The 22867-nt window shown below is 41.1% G+C and overlaps 1 protein-coding gene and 1 long non-coding RNA gene across 5 annotated transcripts in view; one reads left to right on the forward strand and one right to left on the reverse strand.

Annotated features, from left to right (window-relative positions):
- Positions 1 to 22867, reverse strand: part of Lpin2 (lipin 2) — a 69509-nt gene that overhangs the window by 29635 nt on the left and 17007 nt on the right. For 2 of the 4 annotated variants that reach the window (XM_040752833.1, XM_040752832.1), the window contains exons 2-4: positions 12726 to 12926; positions 4601 to 4696; positions 961 to 1262 (exon numbers count right to left, since the gene is read on the reverse strand). In XM_040752833.1, the coding sequence (XP_040608767.1) occupies positions 961 to 1262; positions 4601 to 4696; positions 12726 to 12917 (590 nt within the window). In that variant the 5' untranslated portion in view covers positions 12918 to 12926. Of the gene's footprint in view, positions 1 to 960; positions 1263 to 4600; positions 4697 to 12725; positions 12927 to 22517; positions 22650 to 22867 lie in introns of those variants that run through there. The other 2 variants (XM_040752831.1, XM_040752830.1) reach the window with 2 other exon arrangements.
- On the forward strand, positions 14006 to 16738 carry LOC121142687. The gene is made up of 3 exons (XR_005879706.1): positions 14006 to 14271; positions 15722 to 15874; positions 16636 to 16738. It is a non-coding gene; the product is annotated as an uncharacterized LOC121142687 (long non-coding RNA).

The following is a 22867-nucleotide window of genomic DNA, read 5'->3' on the forward strand; positions in this document are numbered from 1 at the left end:
TAGATGCCGCTGCTGTTTCAGCCGCCTTCGTCCAGGTGTTCTGTCCAGGGGTGAAGAGCAAGCCGCCTGCTCTGTTCTGACCACCCAGCAAGAGTGAGAGACCCTTCCCCTCAGCTTATCAGTTGTCATGAAGCAGACAAGACCATGCCCTAGGGCTTGCTGCACCAAAAGTCATTGGCTAAAAGGATCAAAATTCCACACCATAAACTAAAATGAAGCAAAACTCTCAGTTTCTCAGGAAAAGATCTGATACCAAATACAACACCCTGAGTAAGGGTGCTGGGTGTATTGCTATCTACCAATTCCAGTGGTCAGGAATTAGAAGCAGGAGGATTATGAGTTTGTGACCAACCTGTGCTCTACAGGGAGACCCCGTGGAAGGAAGGGGAAGGAGAAAAGGAAGGGGGATAAGAAAAAGAATGGGATAGGAAGGGAAGGAAAGTGAGGGAACGGGGAGGGGAGGAAGGGGGAGGGAAGAAAGAAGAGGGGGAGGAACAGGCAATGAAGGAAGGGGAGAGGAGTGCGAGTGGAGGGGAGGGGGAAGGAGGGGAAGGGAAGAGAAGGAAGAGGGAGAGACAGGGCAGGGAAGGTGGAGAGGAAGTGGAAGGGGGAAAGATCCTAGGGTTGGGAAGCTACACAACTGGATGACAACGTTCCCACTTGAATCTGCTCACCCCAAGCAAATCACTCAGTAAGAGCTGATGATTTGTTTTCTGAAACTCACTCAATGGAAAGAGGCACACTTCCAGACCGCTCCGAGGAGCATTTCGTAGCACCCAAAGATCTGACAGTAAGGGGCAGGGTGGTGCTTCGTCACTTAGTGGTCCCACAATAAACAGTTGGGTGCAGGGATCAGGCTCGTATCACACACCTTCAGGAGGAAGGGCAGCTACCAGCTCCCCTGAGGTCACAAGGGCATGGCAAGACACCTGCAGGAGCCCCTGCCAGATGGAACCTTACCTTGCTGCCTGGGCTCCCATATCATCATCAGAGCTCACACCCACATCACATATGTCTTCTGCAGCAGGGGAAGCTGCCTGCTCCTCCTTTCTACTGTCCTGTTTGCACTTCTTTCTCCTTCGTTTCTTCTTCTTCACAGAACTTGGAGGGAAAACTGTCTCTGCTTCCAGGGTGTGAGAAATATCTGAGCTTTGAGATGGCCTTTCATCTCCACTTGATTTCACCAAAGGGCTGTCAATATCTTTAAAGAACTGGTCTTCAGTAGGAATTGGTGAGGTGGCAAGATAAGCAGGTAGTTTTTCCTTAAAGAACAACAGAAGTTACTCACAAAAAACTGGGTAGTTATCAAAACAATAATTAATTTCTCAAGTATACAACTTTTCACAGGGATTGGAAGGCACAGTTCCTAAACCTAAGAAAGGAGTCACCTTGCTAGACTCAAATAAGTGTTAGTTCGTTTCAGTATGTAACTGAGTATATTTGCAGGAACTGCTTTGTCAGCTCAGCAGAATACGCAAAAGCTGCAACTAGCCAGGTGGTGGTGGTGTACACCTTTAATCCCAGCACTTAGGAGGCAGAGGTAGGAGGATCTCTGTGAGTTGGGAGGCCAGCCTAGTCTACAGAGCTGAGTTCCAGGACAGCCAGGGCTATACAGAGAAACCCTGCCTCAAACAACAGCAGCAGCAACAACAGAATCAGAGCCTATTAAATTCTGTACAAAGAGCTACCAAAGTGGCAGCAGCGTGCTGAGTATGACAAGGACTGCCACAATGGTAGAGCATGGTGAAGCAGAGAACAAGGCCAAGGCCACATTTGACAAGGGCAGCAAGGGAGGTAAGTGAAGCCAGGAGCCAGTGGCCCAGTGAATGGAGGGTGAGGAAAAGTGATTATGACAGAGGCAGCAGCCTACAATCAATGAAATCAGTAAATTTCATTCCAAATATCCTTTCAGGAATTCAAAGGAAGAAAAGGTGGCCCACTATTTAGAATAATTAAACTATTCAACTTAATCCTGAATAAATTAAAAATCTAGTGAACTTCTCAATCATTTGTTTCAATCAGGAGAAAGGAGAGGTAGACAAGACAGGCATAAATTAACTTTATAATTTAGAATGGTCATATTTTTACACAACAGTTCAGAAAACAAGTGAGTTTCCATAATTCATACCCACTGACATTTTAAACTTGGATTTGATAAACATCCCGAAGCTGGAAGCTTTCTTTGCCAGGCTCATCACTAACACACAACTGTCATCACATTATCTGAATGCCTCTAAGTCACCCCAGTGAGGCTGATGTGCCCTCATTTCTAGAGACTTCATTTACTGGCTTAGTTATATATCAAGCTGCCTTGTACTTCTCTTCAAAGCTGTTTTGGTGTTCGGTAGTGTCTTCTTGTTATATTACAGAAGTATTTGAGGTGAGGCAGAAAACACCTGAGTGTTTACTCTGCTGGTTGGTTTTTGTCAACTTGGCACAAATCTGATAAATCTGGGAAGAGGAAATTTCAGCCGAGGAATCGCCTCCATCAGATTGCTCTGTAGGCACATCTGTGTGGCACTGTGAATGATTCATGTGGGAGGGCCTGGCTCTGTTGTGGGCTAGGGTGCTATAGGAAAGCAAGCCAGGAGGGACACACTAGTAACCAGAGATTCTCCATGGCCTCTGCTTTAGTTTCTGCCTCCAGGTTCCTGCTCCAACTTTCCTTAATGAAGTAAGCTATAGGGTGAAAAATTCATGCTCTTGATCACAGCAATAGAAACACAATTAAGACATGTACCAATAAGACAATGGTTTTATAGCCCAGGCAAATCCATGCCATTGGCTGTTAAAGCGGGGTTGTTTTAGGATTGCTGACTGAAAAGGAATGCTGATGATGGCCAAAAACATCAGATAAATAAAACTAAATAGTACCCAATGGGTTGTATTAACTTTTAATCCCCTTTAAAGCAGGTATTTGTTTTATTATTTTATTCATAGTCTGTGTCATAGAATAGTAATTCTAATATTTGTTGAATTAGGACATTTTCTTATTATTGTTATTTTTGTTTATTTGAAAGAGGGCCTTAGTATGTAGCTCTGGCTGTCTTAGAACTTAAAATACTTCAGAAAAATCTGGCCAATTTAGTCATATATGAAAAAGAAAAAGTGTTGCAAAGTTGATGTTCTTCAAGATGACCTTGCTAAAGCAGGCTTTAAATAGAATTGTTGGCAGTACCTATAAGCAGGCAAAGGACTGTCAAGAACCCAGATCACCGTTTACATAATGATAATCAGTGATAGGGTTTATTCTTGATTTTCAGAAACACATAAAAAATATTTTATGCTTGTGCCAGCTAATAATATTTATTATGCTTTATTCTGCCTCTTTGCCTTTATTTCTGACGTGATGAAATTCTGTTTGGGTCTCATAAATGCAAATGAAATGATAAAACACCGGTAACAACTGGATGAGGTCCCTTTATAAGCTGCACTATATCAGTGCTGCTCCACAGAACAAAGCCTACACTGTTGCTCTTTCCCAAGCTTCAAATAAAAACACAAACAAAAAAACAATCAAACTAACCTTGTTTTGCTATTGGTTATTTTTGTTGTCATTTTTTAAATTTGTAAATTCACAATATCAAATTAGTAGTTTGTTTGCAAACCCCAAAACCTTTGTATCCTAATAACTTGAAACTTATTTTTGCTGTAAGATTTAATTTTTTATGAAAAAAGATACAGTGATGCCTCTACAAAGTTTTTAAAAAGAGCTATAATGACTACATCAAGAAGAGTTTGGCCAGGCAGTAGTGGCGCACGCCTTTAATCCCAGCACTCGGGAGGCAGAGGCAGGCAGATCTCTGTGAGTTCGAGGCCAGGGTGGACCAACAGCCTCCAAAACAATACAGAGAAACCCTGTCTTTGTAAAACCAAAAAAAAAAAAAAGAGTTTGTTTTTGTTCCAACTCAGGTATACCTGGGAGTGCACAAGGACATGGGACTCATACCAATGGTGCTGTCCTGTAGAAGAAGCCACATGTATACTGATATACAAGAAGACACGGGCCAACTAATTTAACTCTCTTGAAATCATAATTCAGTAGCTCTTAAGGTCATGGGTATAATATTTGTAACCAAACAAAAGAATTGTTTCTTTTAAAAACTTTATTGTTAGTGTGTGGGTGTCAATGTATGTGGGGGGTATTGGGTGCTGCACGTATCAGTGTGGCATCAGAGATGTTCTCTCCATCCTTATGTCACTTTATATACCAAACTCAGGTAGGCCAGGCCTACATGAAATGTGGCTTTACTTGCTGAGCTCTCTGGCCCTGTAAACATGTCTTCCAAATTTAAAGGTCACATATGTACACACACACACAGAGTCACAGAAATATGCCTCAAGGCAGAAATGAATGAACTCAACTCAAGCATAAGCTTTAATGGACAGAAAGCAGGAAAGCCTTTGATATTAGTTATTCTCCAAACCCCGAAAGCTGGTGTGAGATCTTTTTTGGAAGTTTAGTTCAACGTGTAATGAAAGCTTGTTTAATCAATAATAATCATTCACACAGTCATGGGAATAGCTGATAAGTTATTTTGAGACATGTTCTTAAAGCCTGATACAATGTGCAAAGGGGCCGTGACCTTTGAGAACTTACATATTCTTCTTCAGTCTCCTCTACAAAGAAGGCTTCTCCATTATCACCCAATTTCATATGAAGATCCACCGCGTTACCATTGATTTCTATATCAATCTAAGGAGCAAACAGACAAAAATTCAGCACAAAGAGTCTTTCATTTAGGCTAATCTAAACCTAAATTCTTGGCTCACAAGCTAAACTTGGCACTGGGTTTCTAGAGACATAGCCCAGAGAAACACTGTTACTAGCTAGCCCCAGAGCCCACCCCTAAAAGAAATAAACTTGGGTACTGGGAAAGACAGGCAGCCAGGGATTGCAAGAAAATGTTTTCATAGCATTTTAAAAGTTTACTGCTTAATCTCTAAACTTTCTTTTCAGAGGACAGGGTCTTGCTATGTAGCCTACACAGCATTCTGCCTCAGATTTTACAAGTGCTACAGTTACAGGTCTGAGCCATTATGCCCATCTTAACCTGCCAAATATTTTGAAATGAGAGAAATATTGGTTTTTTGTTTTTGTTTTGTTTTGTTTTGTTTTTTGGGTTTTTACGAGACAGGGTTTCTCTGTATTGTTTTGGAGGCTGTCGGTCCAGCCCGGCCTCGAACTCACAGAGATCCGCCTGCCTCTGCCTCCCGAGTGCTGGGATTAAAGACGTGCACCACCACCGCCCGGCGAGAAATATTGTTAACAAACATTTCTGTGATTTCCAAGTTATAGCATAAGCAAGGGTTGTCTCACAGGATTCAAACACTCAAGTGCTTCAGTAACCCTAGTGTTGAGCTGTGAGTGATTCCCTGCTGGTATTTTTATTCCAAGTCACTATGCAACAACAGATGCTGTCAGTACCAGTGAAGTCTGCTGGTGACTGACATTGTGCTGTTATTCAGTTCAGTCACAGAGCAAAGCCTGGGGAATATCTAACTTTGTATACGTGTGTATATGTATGTGTATCTTTGTGTGTGTGTGTGTGTTTTTGCACGCGCAAGCGCACATGCATGTGCATATGTACATGTGTGTGCACAGAGGTCAGAGATCAACCTCAGGCTGTAAGTCCTTGTTAACAAACATTTCTGCGATTTCCAAGTTATAGCATAAGCAGGGGTTGTCTCACAGGATTCAAACACAAGAGTCTGTCACTGGGACCTTGGGCTTGCCTGATTAGGGTAAGCTAGCTAGGCAGAAAGTCTTTAGAGATCTGCTTGTTTGTCTCCCCAGAGCTGATACCAACTAGCACATGCTACTATGCCCAGCACTTATGTGGATTCTGGGGAATCAAACTGGGGTCCACATGCTTGTACAGCAAGCACTTTACTGACTGAGCCATCTCTCCAGATCTCATGTTAACATTTTATAAAAACAGACAATTCAAGGAGGAAATTATTGGCTAAGATATGAAAATACAGAAAAAAAAGAACTGATAACATTGTAAGAAAAATTCAGTTTCCCCAAGGTGTCACCTAGTATATTATTAGTCCACGTCTCTCATTAAGGAAACGTCTTGCCACAGATGGAGACCACTACAGAAAACCACAGAGTTGTGGAGCCCAGTCCCAATGCATACACAACACTCCTGTACTCAGGGAACATTGCAGAGGAGGGGCAGAAAGACTTAAGAGCCAAGGAGGATCCATGAGTCTGCTGTGGATTGTTTCTTGGGGATGTTAGAGGTGACACCTACAGAGCCTCATCAGCTTGACTACTTAATATGAGCTGAATGAAGACAACAACACACATGCTAATGTGGATGGGGGTGGGGAGATCAAGAGTCTTCAACCTTATACATACACAATTACAGGCAACTATGGAATGTTGAGTGTGAGAAACTCTTCTCCGGGCAAGAGCAAACCAAGTGCTTATCATAATCTGTCCTGAAAACATACACACAAATAACATTATACAGACTAAGTGGGATACACTTATGCATTTCAGAACATGAACACACAGACACACACACACATAGACACACACACACAGAGAGACACACATACACACCCCACCACCAGTTTCCTGATTTACCAGCTGAGACATCCTAGAAGTAATGATACCTTAGTAGTAATGAGAAAAACCTGTGGCCAGATCATTGCTTTTAAATACTAACTTAGTTCAAAGCAACCAGAGCTCTTTAGATATGTAAAATGAATGATTCTAAGGTTGAAGCAGGGAAGCAGATTTTCCTAGACTAGCATATGGAGGAAGCAAAAAAATGGGCCAATTTGAGCAAGCAACTAAAATTATAAGGATATGGGAAAATCTATATTGTAAAACTAATACCTATGAATTCACATGGATAGAAACTGAATAACTGAATAATTAGGTATGAGAAGAAAGATAGCCCTTTGCATGCTAAAATTTATGGGCAACAATATGGGAAACAGTAATGTTTGTAATGTAAGTCTAGTGAGGGGAAAAAAAATAATCAAACATTCTTCTACAAGTGGATCCATGGTGGAAAAACCCTAGCAGACATCATGAATCAAGGGATTTAAAGTTTCTATCAACAGTAGTAAGACTTACAGTACAGATGACAGGCACCCTTTAACAAGAGTGAGCATCATTCGGTAATCTTATTTCAAAGGACCAAATGGCAAACTCAAACTGAGGGACAATCTACACATGATTCCGTACTCCTTTCCAGAGAGTCACAGGGAAGGACTGAGGAGCATTAAGGGCATGCAGTGCAAATCAACATTAGACAGGGTACAGGGACAGAAAGCAGACTGTCCTAGAAAAAACGATGAACTCTGCATAATGCCTCTGGTTGACAGCGTATGTCAATATACATTTCTGGTTTTGGCAAAAGTACAATGGCCATATAAAAAGCTAACATTAAGGAGAAGAAATTGGGCAAAAGAAACTTAATTTTTTATTTCTTAAAATTGTTTTATTTATTTCTGAATATTGGGAGGAGGGCAGAGGCCATGGTGCCCATGTGGAGGTTTAAGAACAACTTTCTGGAGTTGATTCTTTTTTTGCCAACAAGTTCCAAGGACTGAACTTAAGCCATCACATTTGGATGACAAACACTGTCACTACTGACCATTCTCACCCACCTACAAGAAGTTTTTATGAATTATATTTCTGACTTGCCTGAAGGTCAAAAATTAACTAAATACAGAAAAATCAACCAATAGCACTTCGGAGGCAGAGGTATGTGGATCTCTGTGGGTTTGAGGCTAGCCTGGTCTACACAGCAAGTTTCAGGACAGTCAGTGTTGCAAAGACAGACCCATCTCAAAAACCATGTAATAAATAATTGAAAGCTGATTAGCATGACACATGTCCATAATCCCAGCACCAGGAGAATGAAGAAGGTAGTAAATTTGAAGGTAGCCTGGACATATACAGAGCTCTTGACCAACTTTCATCACATAGTGAAACCCTGTTTCAAACATGCAAACAAATAAATTTCTTAAGAAACAAAAACAGGGGCAACCATCAGAGACTAGAGGAGACTAAGGTGACAGGACAATGAAATGTTTCTTATTCCAAATGTAGAAATAGTTTACATGGTAAAAATACACATGAAAACTTGTCATGCATTCATTAAGTGTATGAATTTATTGTATGCTTATTACAAACAAATCAAAAAAGGTAAGTATCATATATAGTTAATAATACACTAATTACCCTACACAAACACATTCCTTTTACCTTTTAGAGGAAATGGTCACATGTGCATGCACATATCAAATCTGTATGTGTGTGTGCTCATGTGTTTGTGTGTGTGTACACACATACACTAGTGAACCTTTGTAAAAAGGCATGAGGTTGATCTTGTGCATCTTTTCTTATTGCTCTATACTTAATACACTGAAGCAAGATTTCTCTGGACCTTAGGGCACACTTTGGTTAGTGTACCTAGACAGCTTGTTCCAGGTATCCCGTATTTCCTCTAGTATGCTGGGTTACAAATGGGCCATCCATCACTCTATACAGAAGCACTTTCACCCACTGACCCACCCAGTGCAACGTTTGGTCAGCTTTCTTAACACTTTATATTACTAAGGATATTTATTGCCAAGAAGCCAAGGAGTAGAAGTATGACTGCTGAGAACCTTGCAGCCTAGCAGCTAACTCTACAAGCACAGAAGAATGATTACTAACTTAAAACATTTTAGGATCAGCTGAAGAAACAGCTCAGCAGTTAAGGCATCAGAGCAGTTAGATTCCCAGCACCTACATGAGATTACACATACTGCCTGTAACTCCGGCTCCAAGCTGACACCTTCTTCTGGCCTCCTCAGGCAGCCACACTCACAAGGCACATATATATATAGACACACATATACATTAAAAGTAAAAAAGAAAATTAAAGGCAAACAAAAAGTATGTTTAAATGAAATTATTAATCTCATCATTAATAAGAATAAATTCACACTGGTATCTTTTAAATTTTTCATTTTTAGATGTTGTCAATTTAACCCAATGGAGATAGGGAAGTGAAATAATTCTTTTAAGATTCAAATTCAAACTTTAAATTGCTTACATATCATCTTAAAAAAACTAATACTTCACAATCATTATCTTTCAAACACATTATTCTATATGCTCACTTATTTTACCCTCTTGATTTGTCTATGAAGGAAGTTTGGTCTCTCCAAAAATTTAAATGTATATCAGATTGTGCCAATATTGAGTGTACTTAAAAGAATATGCAAGAACTCCTTAGGCAAAAAAAAAAAAATTATCCATGTGCTTTTGTGTGTGTGTGTGTGTGTGTGTGTGTGTGTGTGTGTGTGTGTGTGTATGCATGTACATGGTCCCAGCTGGTGGAATTGTTTGAGAAGGATTAGGAGGTGTGACCTTGTTGAAGGAAGTGTGTCACTGGAGGTAGGTTTTGTGGTCATGCCAGGCCTATGTCTCCAACTTGTGGGATAGGAACGTAAGCTCTCAGCTCCAGTGCCAGCTTCCATGATCCCTGCCATGACAGTCATGGACTCACCCTTTGAAAATGTGCCCTTAATTAAACACGCTCTTCTTCATGGTTTCTCTTCATGGCAACAGAACAGTGACTAAGACAAGCACTGAGGTAGAACATGTGCTTCCCAAGGTTACTATTTTAAAGAGGACTCTTAATCTGATAGATCAAATCCTCATAAAACTGTCTTCTAAAATCACACTCATTCTTCCCTATTTCCTAGGCTGTAGTTTAGTCTTGTTCAACTTATACAGCTGTTGTTAAAATGGAAAAGATACACACGAATACTGGATTAATAAATGTCTGGTTTGACATGCATTCTTTGGGTGAGAATGTCTCTGATATCTTTTGGGGGTATGCCCATCCTTATTTCAAGTGGATTTTTGTGAAGGTGAGGCTATGGTTTAATCCAACCCAATCAACATGTCTCACTCCCAGCTGCAGTGACAGGTATGTGATGGGTGTGACCCAAGTGTAAACACCAAGACTTCTAAACAAGTCCTCCTATGCCTGCTGAGTTAACAGAGGTAGGGTTGGAGGCACTGGCTGCTCCCTGGCATGAGAAGAACCCAGACAGTCAGAAGGGGCATGCTGTGGTGGGAAGCCGGAATTCTGATAGCACCTTTAAAACCTTCCTAAAACAGCACTGACTGAAGTAGATGCCCCTGGACTTTGGCTTTTCTGTGTATGAGAGCCATGAGGTGGGCTCTTATCACCCATGTTGAAGACAGTTCCAATATGGTGGTATGATCATGATATGGACTTTGTCAAAAGTCAACAAAAAGTTTACTTTCTAAAATTAAGCTCCCACATTATGGGATATAATAGGAGTACTGGTGTTCTATCAAACATGAACACATCACGGAAAATAACTGTTTCTCTAGACAGCACTTTTAAGGTTCTTATGATTTCAGGTACATTTCTCAGGTGTCACCATGTTTGAAAATTTATAGTCAGTTTAAAAATCAATAAATAGCTGACCCTAATTAAAAAGACTTGAGACAAGATGTTCATACAAACAACTACTAGTGCATGTTATGGCAGACAAGGCTTAAGTTTTCCTGCCATAAGAAGGCAGTGTTTGGTTAGCGAATTGGACAGACTCTCCCCTAATATACCCCCTGAGATTCTAGGATAGAAAGGAAAGAACAGGAAAGAAAATGATTTTTTCTTCTCTTGTGCCATGTAGTAAGATCCTAAAAGTACTGGGGTTTTGACAAGGTACTTAACTTTGACTGGGTATTCAATAGTTAACAGGTGATGGAGTTAACTGTGTGGCCTGGTGAGGCCATCAAATCCCCAATTATAAAGCTTGCAGAGACTGCCCCCACCAGCTCCTCATAACCCTCCCACCACCTGTGGAGGACAAGTGCTTACACACAGCTCTGCTCTGCTCTGCTCGGAAAGGCCAAAAGACTGAGTCACCTATCAACTAGAAGCCTGGGGTCCAGGGTGTGCTGGGGTGGAGTGTGACTGGGGACGACTTACTGAAAAGACCCCCAAAGAACTTTTATTTGAACACCTAGTGAGAAACTTCAGGGCATAAATGGTTTGAGTCCCCCCAAAACAGTTCCAATCTGAAAGTACTTACAGTGTCACTACAAAAAAAAAAAAAAAAAAAAAAAAAAAAACACACACACAAAGAAGTCAGCGGTTAACCCTAACCTTTAATTGTAATCCCAGCACTCAGGAGGCAGAGGCAAGTGATCTCTGTGAGTTCGAGGCCAGCCTGGTCTACAGAGTGAGTTCCAGGACAGCCAGGGCTACACAGAGAAACCCTGTCCGAAAAACAAAACAAAAAAACTACAAAGAAACAAATACCAAGGCACTAAGTATGGTTGGACAAAGCTGCCCTAGAGTGGGAGAGCCTAAGTCAGCAAGCAGAACTGTAGCTGCTTTTGCTCTTTCTCTAAAGGGGATCAAGTAAAGGCTGGTCTGCAAAATCTAGTAGAGAATGATTCTGTAGCACTTAGAAAAGAGGAAAGAAAAAGGCTAGTTTTGGGAAACCCATTTTCTTTCCTTTCAGAAAAATCTAAGCTTAAGCAAAGGGAAATTTGTGCCCCAAAAATATCAACAAAAAGTTTATCACTCTTAATTTACACATGTTGGTCTTTAACACACACATTTCCACCTGTGCCAGGAAGTGGGGCAGCGCTCTCACAGGGCTCCAATATCCTAGTAAGAGTGACTAGCGGGCATGAAAAGTTCTCAACTACAAGCTCTGCAAAGTTTTATTAATTAACTCAGTTTTAAAACTTAGCGCACACACATTCCAAAAACCTCCCTACTGCCCAATACTAAAGGGAGGGAAAGGATATTTTAAAAAAGCCAAAAACTTCCCCCAATAAAAGCAAAAGAGGAAAAACACATTCTATTGGGGAATTAGTTTCTTTTAAATAAATATAATCTACAACTGATTACATGAGCTTTGTCTACTTAGTCATAATCAGTGTAACAGTATTTTTCTACCTACCTACCAACCAACTAACCAACAACAGGTTCTCACGTATCTCAGGTTGACCTCAATTTTGCTTTGTGGCTGAGGAGATAACCCTGACCTTTTTGCCTGTATGTCCTCAGTGCTTAGACTATTGGCACTGGCTACCACATCTGACTTATGTAGTGAGTGACAGAACCTGTGGCTTTGTGTGTCTATGCATATATTATACTGACTGAGCACATGGCTCTCTAACCTGTGTTATTTTTAGGGAGCCTCTCTTTTATTAAGATTTGAAAGCATGCATGTGGACCACAGGGTACAAGTTGGGGGCAGTCAGAGAATAACTTTCTATTATGCTCTCTTGTCCCACCTTGTGGGTCTCAGAGTTAAACTTGGGTCATCAGAACTGATGGCAAAAGTTTTAACTCAAGAGTCATCTTGCTGGTCCTACACTATTTTAAAGTGCTGCCTTAAGTAAAGGAAAATTTTCTTTTTAAAATAAGCCCAACTCCCTTGTTTTTAACTATCTTCAGTTTTGTTCTAGGTTTCAACATGTAGGATTTATCTTCATAATTTCAGTTTCTTTTTCATTTGGAGAAACTTCCTGTAATACAGTCTTGTGGATTTAGAAACTATTTCAAAAACAAAGATTCCTTACTCCTGTCTTCAATAGCATTTAAGTTAAAAAAAAAAAAACAACAAAGAGTGGTGGGGGACAGATCACCATGACAACCGTGCACTAACGCTCCTTTCCCACCTTAAAGCAGGCTACACCGTGCACTTACCACTTTCTCCTTGGATCTCAGGACTCCCAGCTTCCCAAAGCGCACGTGAAAAGGTGAGCACTGAAAGGAGCCATCCTGCTGCCGCACCACGACAACATCGATGCACCCAGACAAAGTGGCTTGGTTAATGCCCTTGTAGAGTTCCTTCACAGTGACGAGCACCTGCCCAGCCAGCTGGCCCACATAATTCATGGTTTGAGACTGTAAGAAAATAAATATGTCAGCACTGATTTGCCAACTAATAACATAACCCCCCTCAAAAAAAAGTTTTCATTAAACATACACTCTTGTTTGCTATTCAGAGCCCATTCCTCTCCTGCAGCTGCTGCTGTTCTCATATCCCTATACAAGGACAGACATCACAGACTGGGAGGCTGCCTCTAGGTGGGGCCTGAGGCTGCGGAAGTTCCACTTCCTTTTACACCCCTAGGGTGGGGCCAACTGTCATGGAGTCCACTATCTCCGTCTCCCACCACCAATAAGCTCAGGACCTGTAGAGAATCAACTAAAGAACCTAACAGCCACAGCTGTACTCCTGTCAAGGTAGCTTAGAACTCACTGACTCCACTCTGACCACAGCAGCCAAGCAGGAAAGGCCCAGGGAGATCACCTCCACCAGAGACTAGAGACCCATCTTCACAAAGAAAACAAGGGATGCAATTGTTCAGATACATGCTTTATCAAACAAACTACAGTGAGCTGCCCCAGGACTAACACATGCTAACATTACTTTCTAGGGAAATCCCTCAGTTTCTCAACACAACCAACCCAATGGGGCATACACTTGTGTCCCACGATATTCAGAGCACAAAAAGGGTTTTTAAATATGTTCCTCAATCTCAACTCACTACTCAAATCATGACCACCAGAGCCCTGCAATTTAAAGGTGGGGAGGTGCACCTAAACTTGGCTTTACCTCCCACCCCATTCTGCCACTGGAAAACCCAACCCACACAGAAACAAACCCTTTAGCCCTCAGGCTGTCAGCTCTCATTCCAGCAGTTGAGTACAGCATCACTCAGCAGACACTATAATGTTATGTCAAAGCCAAATCCATGGAAAGTACTCCTTGATGTAGGATCAGAGAAAGCCTCCAGTTCTAGGCTAATCTGGAAGTCAATTTTTATCAGACTTCAAGAGTGATGTGTCCAAGCTATTAACCGTGTGCACAGTGGTCTCTTTAAACCAGTACTGGAGTTGCCCGAAGCTCAAAGTTCCATCTCTGCAAAGTTCTAGAGAGACATTCTGTGTTGTCAGGTAAATCCTAGGTGGAACAGGGACAAAGTGCTGGTCCGTGGAGAGAATGAAGGGGACCTGCCAGTTCCCGTCTGCATGTAACTCACCACGTTCTACAGAGACAGCAGTACCTAGGGCAGCACAGACTCTACTCAACAGTCTACACAGAGATGACAACAACCAGGTCTAGCTACTTGGCAGCCTGAGACATATAACCGTGATCATTCTCTTGGGTATTTATGTGACCAAGGCTTCAAATTGCAAATTGAGAAATGAACAGCAGAAGGCAAATTTACTACAATCTCTTAAGGTGGAGTCCTTTTTGTTATAATTATGAAACAATTACAGACTGGTAACTTTGATTTTAGGATAACTGAATTGGCTTTGATAGCAAGGACAGTTTAAGCATACATCAAATACTCAATTTTTGAAGTATTTATTTATTTTTTGAGACAGTGTCTCACTGTGTAGTCCTGGCTGGCCTGAAACTTGAGAGGTGAACTAGGCTGCTTTTGAGCTCAGAGATCTGCCTTCCCATGCCTCCTGAATGCTGGGATTAAAGGCTGTGCCACCACACTTGGCTAATCTTTCTCCAGGGTCTCACTTTGTAGTCCAAGTTGGCCCAGAACTCAAAGCCAAATAAAATCCTATTTTAGGTACGTGTCACTGTATCTGACAATAATTATTCTTGAATGAATAAAGGAAAAAAATCAAATGAACTACCAATAAATAAGCTAAGACCAACTAACAAGCAAAGACATATACTGTGTGTAGCAGAAATATTGTTCCATCAGCATATTCATGGAGCACCTCATGTATTTCCTTCCTTCCTTCCCTTTCTTTCTTTCATTTCGTTTAAGATGGTCTCACTATGTGGCCCTGGCTGATCTGGAATTCACTGTGAGGACCCTGATGGCCTTGACTCTCAAGAGATCTATTTGCCTCTGCCCCTCTGCCTCCCGATTTCCATCAGGCCTGGCTCATTTTATTTTTAAAAATTTGCCTTTCTAGATCACAAGTTCAAGGACAGCCTGAACAAGCTCCAAAACACCAAATAAATAAACGAATTAGCAAACTGTCTTTCTACTGTGAGATCAGTGTAGACTTGCAGAGTTCTAAGAAAGGATACGGCTATATCCAAAGCCTGTAATGATTGTCCCTCTACTTGGGATGCACCAGCTAAATATCACACCCAGTACTTTCTTCTTCTCAGTCCCTAGCAACTATAAATATGTTCTCTATTTCGGAAAAGTCTGTCATTTTAGAAAGGATGTCATATAAACAGCATCATAAAGTATGTACCCTTTTTGGACTGTCTGCTTTCCCTCATACTTTTTCTGTAGACTTACCCAGATGGCTGTATCAATAACTCATTCCACTTTATCGCTACATAGTATTTCATGGCATAGACTTACCATAAAACAACAACAAAAAAACTCCTTACTTGTTGAAGGCCAGGTACCTGCAGTCTCTGGCTATTACAAATAAGGGCACAGTTGTACAGGGTCTGTGTGAATGTGGATTTTCATATTTTAAGATAAATGCCTAGGAGGACAACTGAGTGCAACTTTTCAGTTGCAAACAAAGTTCAGGCTTAGCTGTTTTGGAACAGTCAGACTACTGCTTTCCAGGATCATGATACCATTTTACATTCCCACCAGCAATGGGAGGAGGGAGGTGAAATTATCTGGCATCCTCAGACAATATGGTATCGTGTTTACGTTAGCTATGATATATAGTGATCTGCATTTCTCTAACAGCTAATGATGCTGAACATTCTTTTCATGGACTGCTCTGCCACATGAGTGTCTGCCTGCCTGCTGTCTGACAGAGTCCTCGTCTCAGAAGACAGGAAATGCAGACCTTTGTTCTCACTTCTGTGGTCAAAGACTGTCTCCAAAACCAAAACCGAGGTGAAGTGCAATTGGAGGTAGTTCATTGTATCACCCCTTTTACCAGGAAATGTTTCTCTGCCACCTAGCATTCTGAGTTTTCCTGTTCTTTAAGTCATGCATGTTCACAACATGCTGTTTTGCCTGCTGCAGCTTATTAGCTAGTTGGTACAAAGAGTCAGTGTTGTATGACTGAGGACGGCAATGCTAAAATGAATATTGTTACAATTTGTAACAAAAAAAACCAAAAAACAAAAAACAGTACAGACCTTTAAAAAAACTGAAAGGGGCAATTTTTAAACATTTCCATTCAGCCATAAACAACCCTCTTCTAAATGTGTAACAAGCTTACATCAACTAGAGCATACAGTCCATAATTAAGTGTAACAACATCTATTCAGGATCATCTAAATTACTGTGGTTAAGAGAAGTGCTGTTACACATAAAAATGTATTTATTGTGCAAAAGCTAGCTGTATAGAAATACAGGCTGTCAAGAAACTCATTTTCTCTTGAAAGGCATGAAGCCATTAGATTTATATTTTGTACACTGAGAAAACAAAAATATATGGAGGCCAGGGCCTTCACATGTACCACACCCCAGAAATGGCCAAGAGTAACCTGCTGACTACACAATACATCTAGTAGCAGTACCTTTCAGAGCATTCACTATACCCCAACTCTGAGACAGGATTTCACTGTATGGTCTGGGCTGTTCTGGAATTCACTATGTAGACGAGGCTAGCCTCAAACTCACAGAGATCTACCTCCCTCTGCCTCCAGGGTGCTAGGATCAAAGGTGTGCACCACTATGCCTGCAACTATTTTTAAAGATAAAGTAACTCGAACTTCAACTTCAGAGACACAGGTGATGTTATAAGGTGGGTGTTTATATGTACTCCCTCCCACCCCCACTCCAAGTACTAAAACCCTAATCCCTCAAGTGAAGGGATTTGGAGATGGGCCTTTGGAAGGTACCCAGGTTTAGATGAGGTCATGAGGGTGATTAGAAGGGTCTCAACCTCACTAGTGTCCTTATATACACAGACAGATACGAGCTTGCATTCTCTTTTGTCCTGTCATGTGAGAGCACAGCAAGACATCTGCAAGCCTGTAATAAGGGTCCCTCCACCTCCACCTCCCTCCCTCCCTCCCTCCCTCCCTCTCCCTCTCTCTCTCTCCCCCCATGTGTAAAAAGCCAAAAGCCTCTGTTAATCTTTGCTACTTCTGCAATTAATGTCATAAAACTGACCCCAACAACATGTACAACCTTGGGTGCTGTTCTGTGCCTTTCTTGCGGGGGAGTTTTAGAATCTTTGAGCTGGTGTCTGGGGCTCTAAGTACTCCTCCTGAGAGAACAGACTTTAGTCAGGAAGAGATGAGCTTGGGGTGTCCCTACAGCTTCTCACTTCTCTTTTCCTCTAGTGGAAGGAAAGCAGTGAGGACTATACTCTAGGTCTGTATTTCTCAGAGTGGTTCTTGCAAGAGCCATCTGAAATAGAGTCAAGTTTGAGTGGCTAAAGATACAGAACTCCAGGTTAGACCTAAAGACCTACTACATAAAGAGCTGCAGTGGGGTCTTTTGGGTCTGTTATGATTCTGACCAACATCTAGGCTCAGAAACTCCCTGCAGATTCTATTCTAGTAACATCCCCCTCTTAATCTTGATAATACTTGTAGAAAAACCAAGTTCCAGACACTGTAGATCTCATTCAGTGTCTGACTGAAATCTCAACGGGACTGACCTGACTACTTTATGGCAAATGGAACTTAATTTGTACTTTTGTATTTTAAAGAAGTGTGCGTGTGCGAGTGTGTGAGTGTGTGCGTGCTGTGTGTGTGTGCGTGTGTGTGAGTGTGTGTGTGTGTGTGTGTGTGTAGCAGTCAGAGGACAACCTTGGGTGTTATTCCTTGCCTTCTACCTAATTTGAGACAGTTTTCCTCATTCACTGATGTTTATGCCAGGCTGGCTGGCCTATGGGCTTCTGAAGATTCTTCTGTCTCTATTTCTCACCTTGCAGTAGGAGTGCTGGGATTGCATACATGTGTGCTAATGTGGCTTTAGAAGGCCATGATGAGCCGGGCAGTAGTGGCGCACACCTTTAATCCCAGCACTCGGGAGGCAGAGGCAGGCGGATCTGTGAGTTCGAGGCCAAGCTGGACTGACAGCTTCCAAAACAATACAGAGAAACCCTGTCTCGTAAAAACAAAACAAAACAAAACAAAAAAAAAAAAAAAAAAAAAAAAAAAGAAGGCCATGATGATTTTCCACATGGGAGCATACATTAAAGACAGGCTTCTTGTTTCTAGTAGACTTGGATTATAATGTTACCATCAGAAACATTGGTTATTTTGTGTGTGCTTTTGTTTTTCAACACAGGGCTTCTTTGTGTAGTCCTGGCTGTCCTGGAACTCACTCTGTAGACCAGACTGAGCTCAAACTCAGAGATCCACCTGCCTCTGCCTCTGTGTGCTGGAACTGAAGTATGCCACCACCGCCAAACAGAAAAATTATGTTTTAAGAGACAAGTTCTTAACTTTCTCCGCACTACCCCACCTTAACCCTCTACTACCATATGATCACTGTACAACCAATCTATTTTGGCAGTGATCATTAATAACCGTAAGATCTCTAAATAAAACATGTACATCTAATCCTTTGGCTTCCACAAAAAGTCATTCAATTTAATAAGTTGCTATAGAAACCATACCCTGTAACTCATGGATCATTACCAAATATGCTGGTAGTACAATTTACAGTTAATTTCCTTTGAAACATCCTCTCTACTAGAAGTTCTTTTTATGCACTAACCTCTAAGTAAATAATTAATATGACTGTTTCACAGTCAAAATACAGCCTCATTCTGGGCACAGACAAATATTCATGTAGGTTGTAGACCCAGGGAATGATATGTTAAATCTCATTTATCTTTCTCCCTATTTTCTCACCCTCCCTCATCCCCTTAAAAAGAGCCTTAGTTAATTAATACTACAACTAAGTGAAGCTGATGCTGAGAAACTGTACAACTGTCTCAATTCTCTGGGCTGACAGCCCTTTCCTTGCATCTGATGGTAGCCTGGTAAAGCTCAGGGAGCAGTGAGCCACATGACTTACCAATAGGTTTAAAGGGTATCATAGACTTCTACTAACAAAGCAGCTATTAACACTTAGAGGCCCAAAGTTCAGTTCTCAACAGCTCAAGGCTAATGACTTTGCTATCAATAAGTCTGATAGAATAGTATCTGCTTTAGAAAAAAAGATATAATTAAAACAAATTTGGCTTTAGTGAAATTCTGGGGTCTGCAGACACTACCATCAAATAATCAAGAGATAACTCACTAACTCATCGCTTCTGTGCTATTTTTATCAAAAACATATAACCCCAATCTAATTGTGTGATGACACCAGACAAACCAAAGCTAAAGACACCACATGTCTGATGAGTACTCATGGAACGTGAAGGCTATGAAAGCAGGGAGAGTAAGAGGGGTGGAAGAGACTGAGGGCACATGGCAACCAGACAGGAATTTTGAGACAGAAAATGTGCTTTTTTGTGCTAAAAACAAAACCAATTCTTGGACTCCCTGCTTCTTCTGTCTATGATAAACCCACATATGCAAGGGAAAGTGCAGCAAAGCCCAGCGGGGATCCCATGTCCTATGTTCTAGCTCTGGCTCCACATCAGAAGCCCTTGAGTACTGAGCACCAGAGCACAGCCCCACTACAGGAACAACACTTGTAAATTCCTCAGTGATTAGAAAATTTATTTCAACTTGATGATCAGAGGCAAGCTACTAGTTCCCAAAGATGAAGGCAACACTTCCTGCTTTTTTCTAGATTCACTGTCCTTGAAAGAAATGCTTTTTTTCCCAATATAATTTCAATGCTATGACTGAATTTCAGTCTGTAGGGGCTTTGGTGCTATGCTTTGTTGGCATCTAAGAGACTTAAAGGTGATGGATAATTTCTACAATCCCATCTCTTGTGTCCCTTGACCTAGCTGGAGATCTGCTTATTTTCAGTTCTTGCTGTGTTCATTCAGGTCAATGTGTGTATGTGATAACACTTCTGGGATTACACAACTCTCTCTTCAGGTTTGCCCAGGGTTTACTTCAGGTAGATTCTTTTTTCCTTTATCTCTTTTTTGTTTGTTTTTCATTTTGAGACAGTTTTACCATGTAGCCCAGGCTGGTCTCAAAGTCACCATCCTCTGCTTCTAAGTTTCAAGCCACAGAGCCACCATAATTGGCACCAGACTCCTAGGTAAGCTCCCTTCCAGATGGATAGCAGCTAATGCTAAGATGGTCCATCAAAGGCGCCCAGTAACAAACCTGATTTCATGAGAGCTAAGATGTTACTCTTACAAAATAATATCAGCAGGACTTTTTTACCATCCTTTAAAAAAAAAAACTTCCCTGGGATGCCTTACATAAGAAATTTAGATGATTCCTCTGGAGTATAAAAATAGGATTCAAGGAAGAGAAAAAAAATGTTCTAGAATAAGACAATGAAACCATGAAAAAAAATAAAAACTGCCCTATTTTCAATTAGGTAAAAAGCAACATCACACATGGAAACTCTTTACTGTATGTGAGCCTATTGTTTTTCTTTTCCAGAACTGAGTGGATTTTGGAACCCAGTACACTTAGGCTAGAATACATAAAGACTATAAAATAAATGCTTTCTCAAATGGGTGATATTTTAACTTTAGACCCTTTAGAGTTGTGTCCAATTTCTTTAAGACCAAGCCAGCAGCCTGAGGTTTTATCAAGGCACACCCTTTATGCAAGTATTCTAGAACACTCCCTCAGATTCGAGGACCTCTGCAGGGGCCAGTAAACACCTAGCACTAGTCCTAAAATACAAGGGCAACACTGAGGTGGAGGAAGAAAGCCATGGAGCCTCAGCTCATCATGGTACTGGCTGGGGAGAGTAGGAGCAAAGACCTCTCTCATAAAATGGAACTCCAAACCCACATTCCTCAATAAGTTTGGTAGCCAGGAAAAGGGAGGACTTCTTGCCTTATTATCCTTCTGTCCATCTGCCTGGTTCAACACTTAGAGCTCTGGTTAGTTTAAAAGCCAGGATTCCCTACTGCACACACCCTTGTTCATTCTTAAGTCAAACTCCTAGATAATCATTATAGCTTACTAAGCAGATAGCAAATCTCGTATGCCAGCTACTAGCCATTCAGAAAATTCTCTTGGGGTGGGGTGGTGACTCATGGAACATCAATGACAAAGGGGACTGTTAACAAAATGCAGTCTAAGCCAAACACCTTTGACTTCCCTTTGAAAAACAACAACAAGATGTCCAAGAACTTCTCCTGCAACACAGTCTGGTCTGTGTGTTGGTGGACTAAGTGGATTTTAGAAATATTTCATAGAGAATTAAGTATATTCACATTCTTTCCTCTGATCTGTAAGACTAATGTGCAAAAATTTGAGACTTCAAAATAAAAATTGCCTTACACAGTAGCTGTTACTAATAAGTGAAGGAATCTGCATATTGACACCAATGATCTCAGATCCAGAGGCACATATCACAGAGTATGGTAAGACCTCTAAAGGGACATGAACATTCTTACACCTTTAAAACTAAAGTCAACTAGGTTAACAGATTTCAGAAATCTATTTTTTGTTTTGTGGAGTTTATGTTGGTTTTCATAAAAATATTCAACCTTAACATGCTTTAAAAACAAAAGCAACCAAGGTGATCTAAATTAAATGAGAAGACACAACACAGCATCGATGCTTTCATTTGCAGCTCCCAAGTATCTGAGTGGGAAATTATTTATCCACTGCCTCACTTTAAAATGAGGATTTAAGCCAGGCTTAATGTACATTCGTGTTATCCCAGCACTCAGGAGTGATGAAGCAGGAAGACAGTAAGTTCAAGGACAGCCTATGGAACAGTCAGCCTGAGCTACATACTAGGACCCTGGTGTAGAACAGAAACAAAACAAAACAATAAACTAAAAATAAGCATTTAAACACATTGCTTTTCTAAGGTTCCATGGGCAGAGTTAAATGATATTATCTTTACATTACTTGACTTTGTTTCCTTAAAGCAGACTTTAAAAACGCAAATTTACAAGGTATGTTCTAGTTTGTACCTTGTAGCAAGAGAAAACTAGATTTAAAAAATCCAGACAAATTTACCCCCACCCAACACATACATTTCAAGCATTTTTTGTTTATTGATAGTGACAAGAGGGAAAGCCTACAGTCACTCTTTTGTAGCACATACCCACAGTGCCAGTTTTAAACAGCAGCTTAGCCGTACAGGAGATTTGGTCAGGACAAAAAAAAAAAAAAAAAAAAAAAACATAAAACTTGAGTGACTTCTAATCCTTCAACTACCACACTGAGATGCAAGAACACAACTCAACACTCAGTTCTCAGTTTAAAGGAATCACTTTTCTTCTAGGCAGAAACTTATTAAATAACAACAAACAGAATAAAGATAGCATAAAGGCAAGGAGGGATAGGAGACGGCCAAACACTCTGTTCTACACAACACTTTAGAGAGTTACCACAGCAACACATCTTCCAAACAAGGGCATTCACCACTGTCACATAGTGGGTGCTGTCCCTCCTCAGTGCTACCCGGATTTGGCCTCAAGTAAGGCAACAGAGGCATGGGTGAATGGAATAGAACTCACCAGAATGCCGGGAGGGGCCTTGCCGCGGTAAACACCTGCAGACTTACTCAATGAGCTGTCCTGAACCTTCTCATCTTCACTGTTATCTTCTAAGTAAAACATCTTAAAACTGAAGCAGCTTATCAACCATGACTCTACAGAGGTGAAGGCACCAAAGCACAGAAAGTTACTCTGTAGACCACTAGATGCTAACTGTTGCAGCCGGGGATATAGTTAAAACTGAAAGCAACCAGGTCTTAAAAAAAAAAAAAAAACCAATGCACACACAACTTTACCAATGAGATTTGCTCAAAATGCCTCAGCCCCATCTCTCCAGAGAAGATAAGGAGGGCATGGGACAGGCTGTGCCA

The sequence above is a fragment of the Mesocricetus auratus genome, unplaced genomic scaffold (genome assembly GCF_017639785.1).
Source record: "Mesocricetus auratus isolate SY011 unplaced genomic scaffold, BCM_Maur_2.0 Super-Scaffold_100010, whole genome shotgun sequence".
Classification (NCBI taxonomy): Eukaryota; Metazoa; Chordata; class Mammalia; order Rodentia; family Cricetidae; genus Mesocricetus; species Mesocricetus auratus.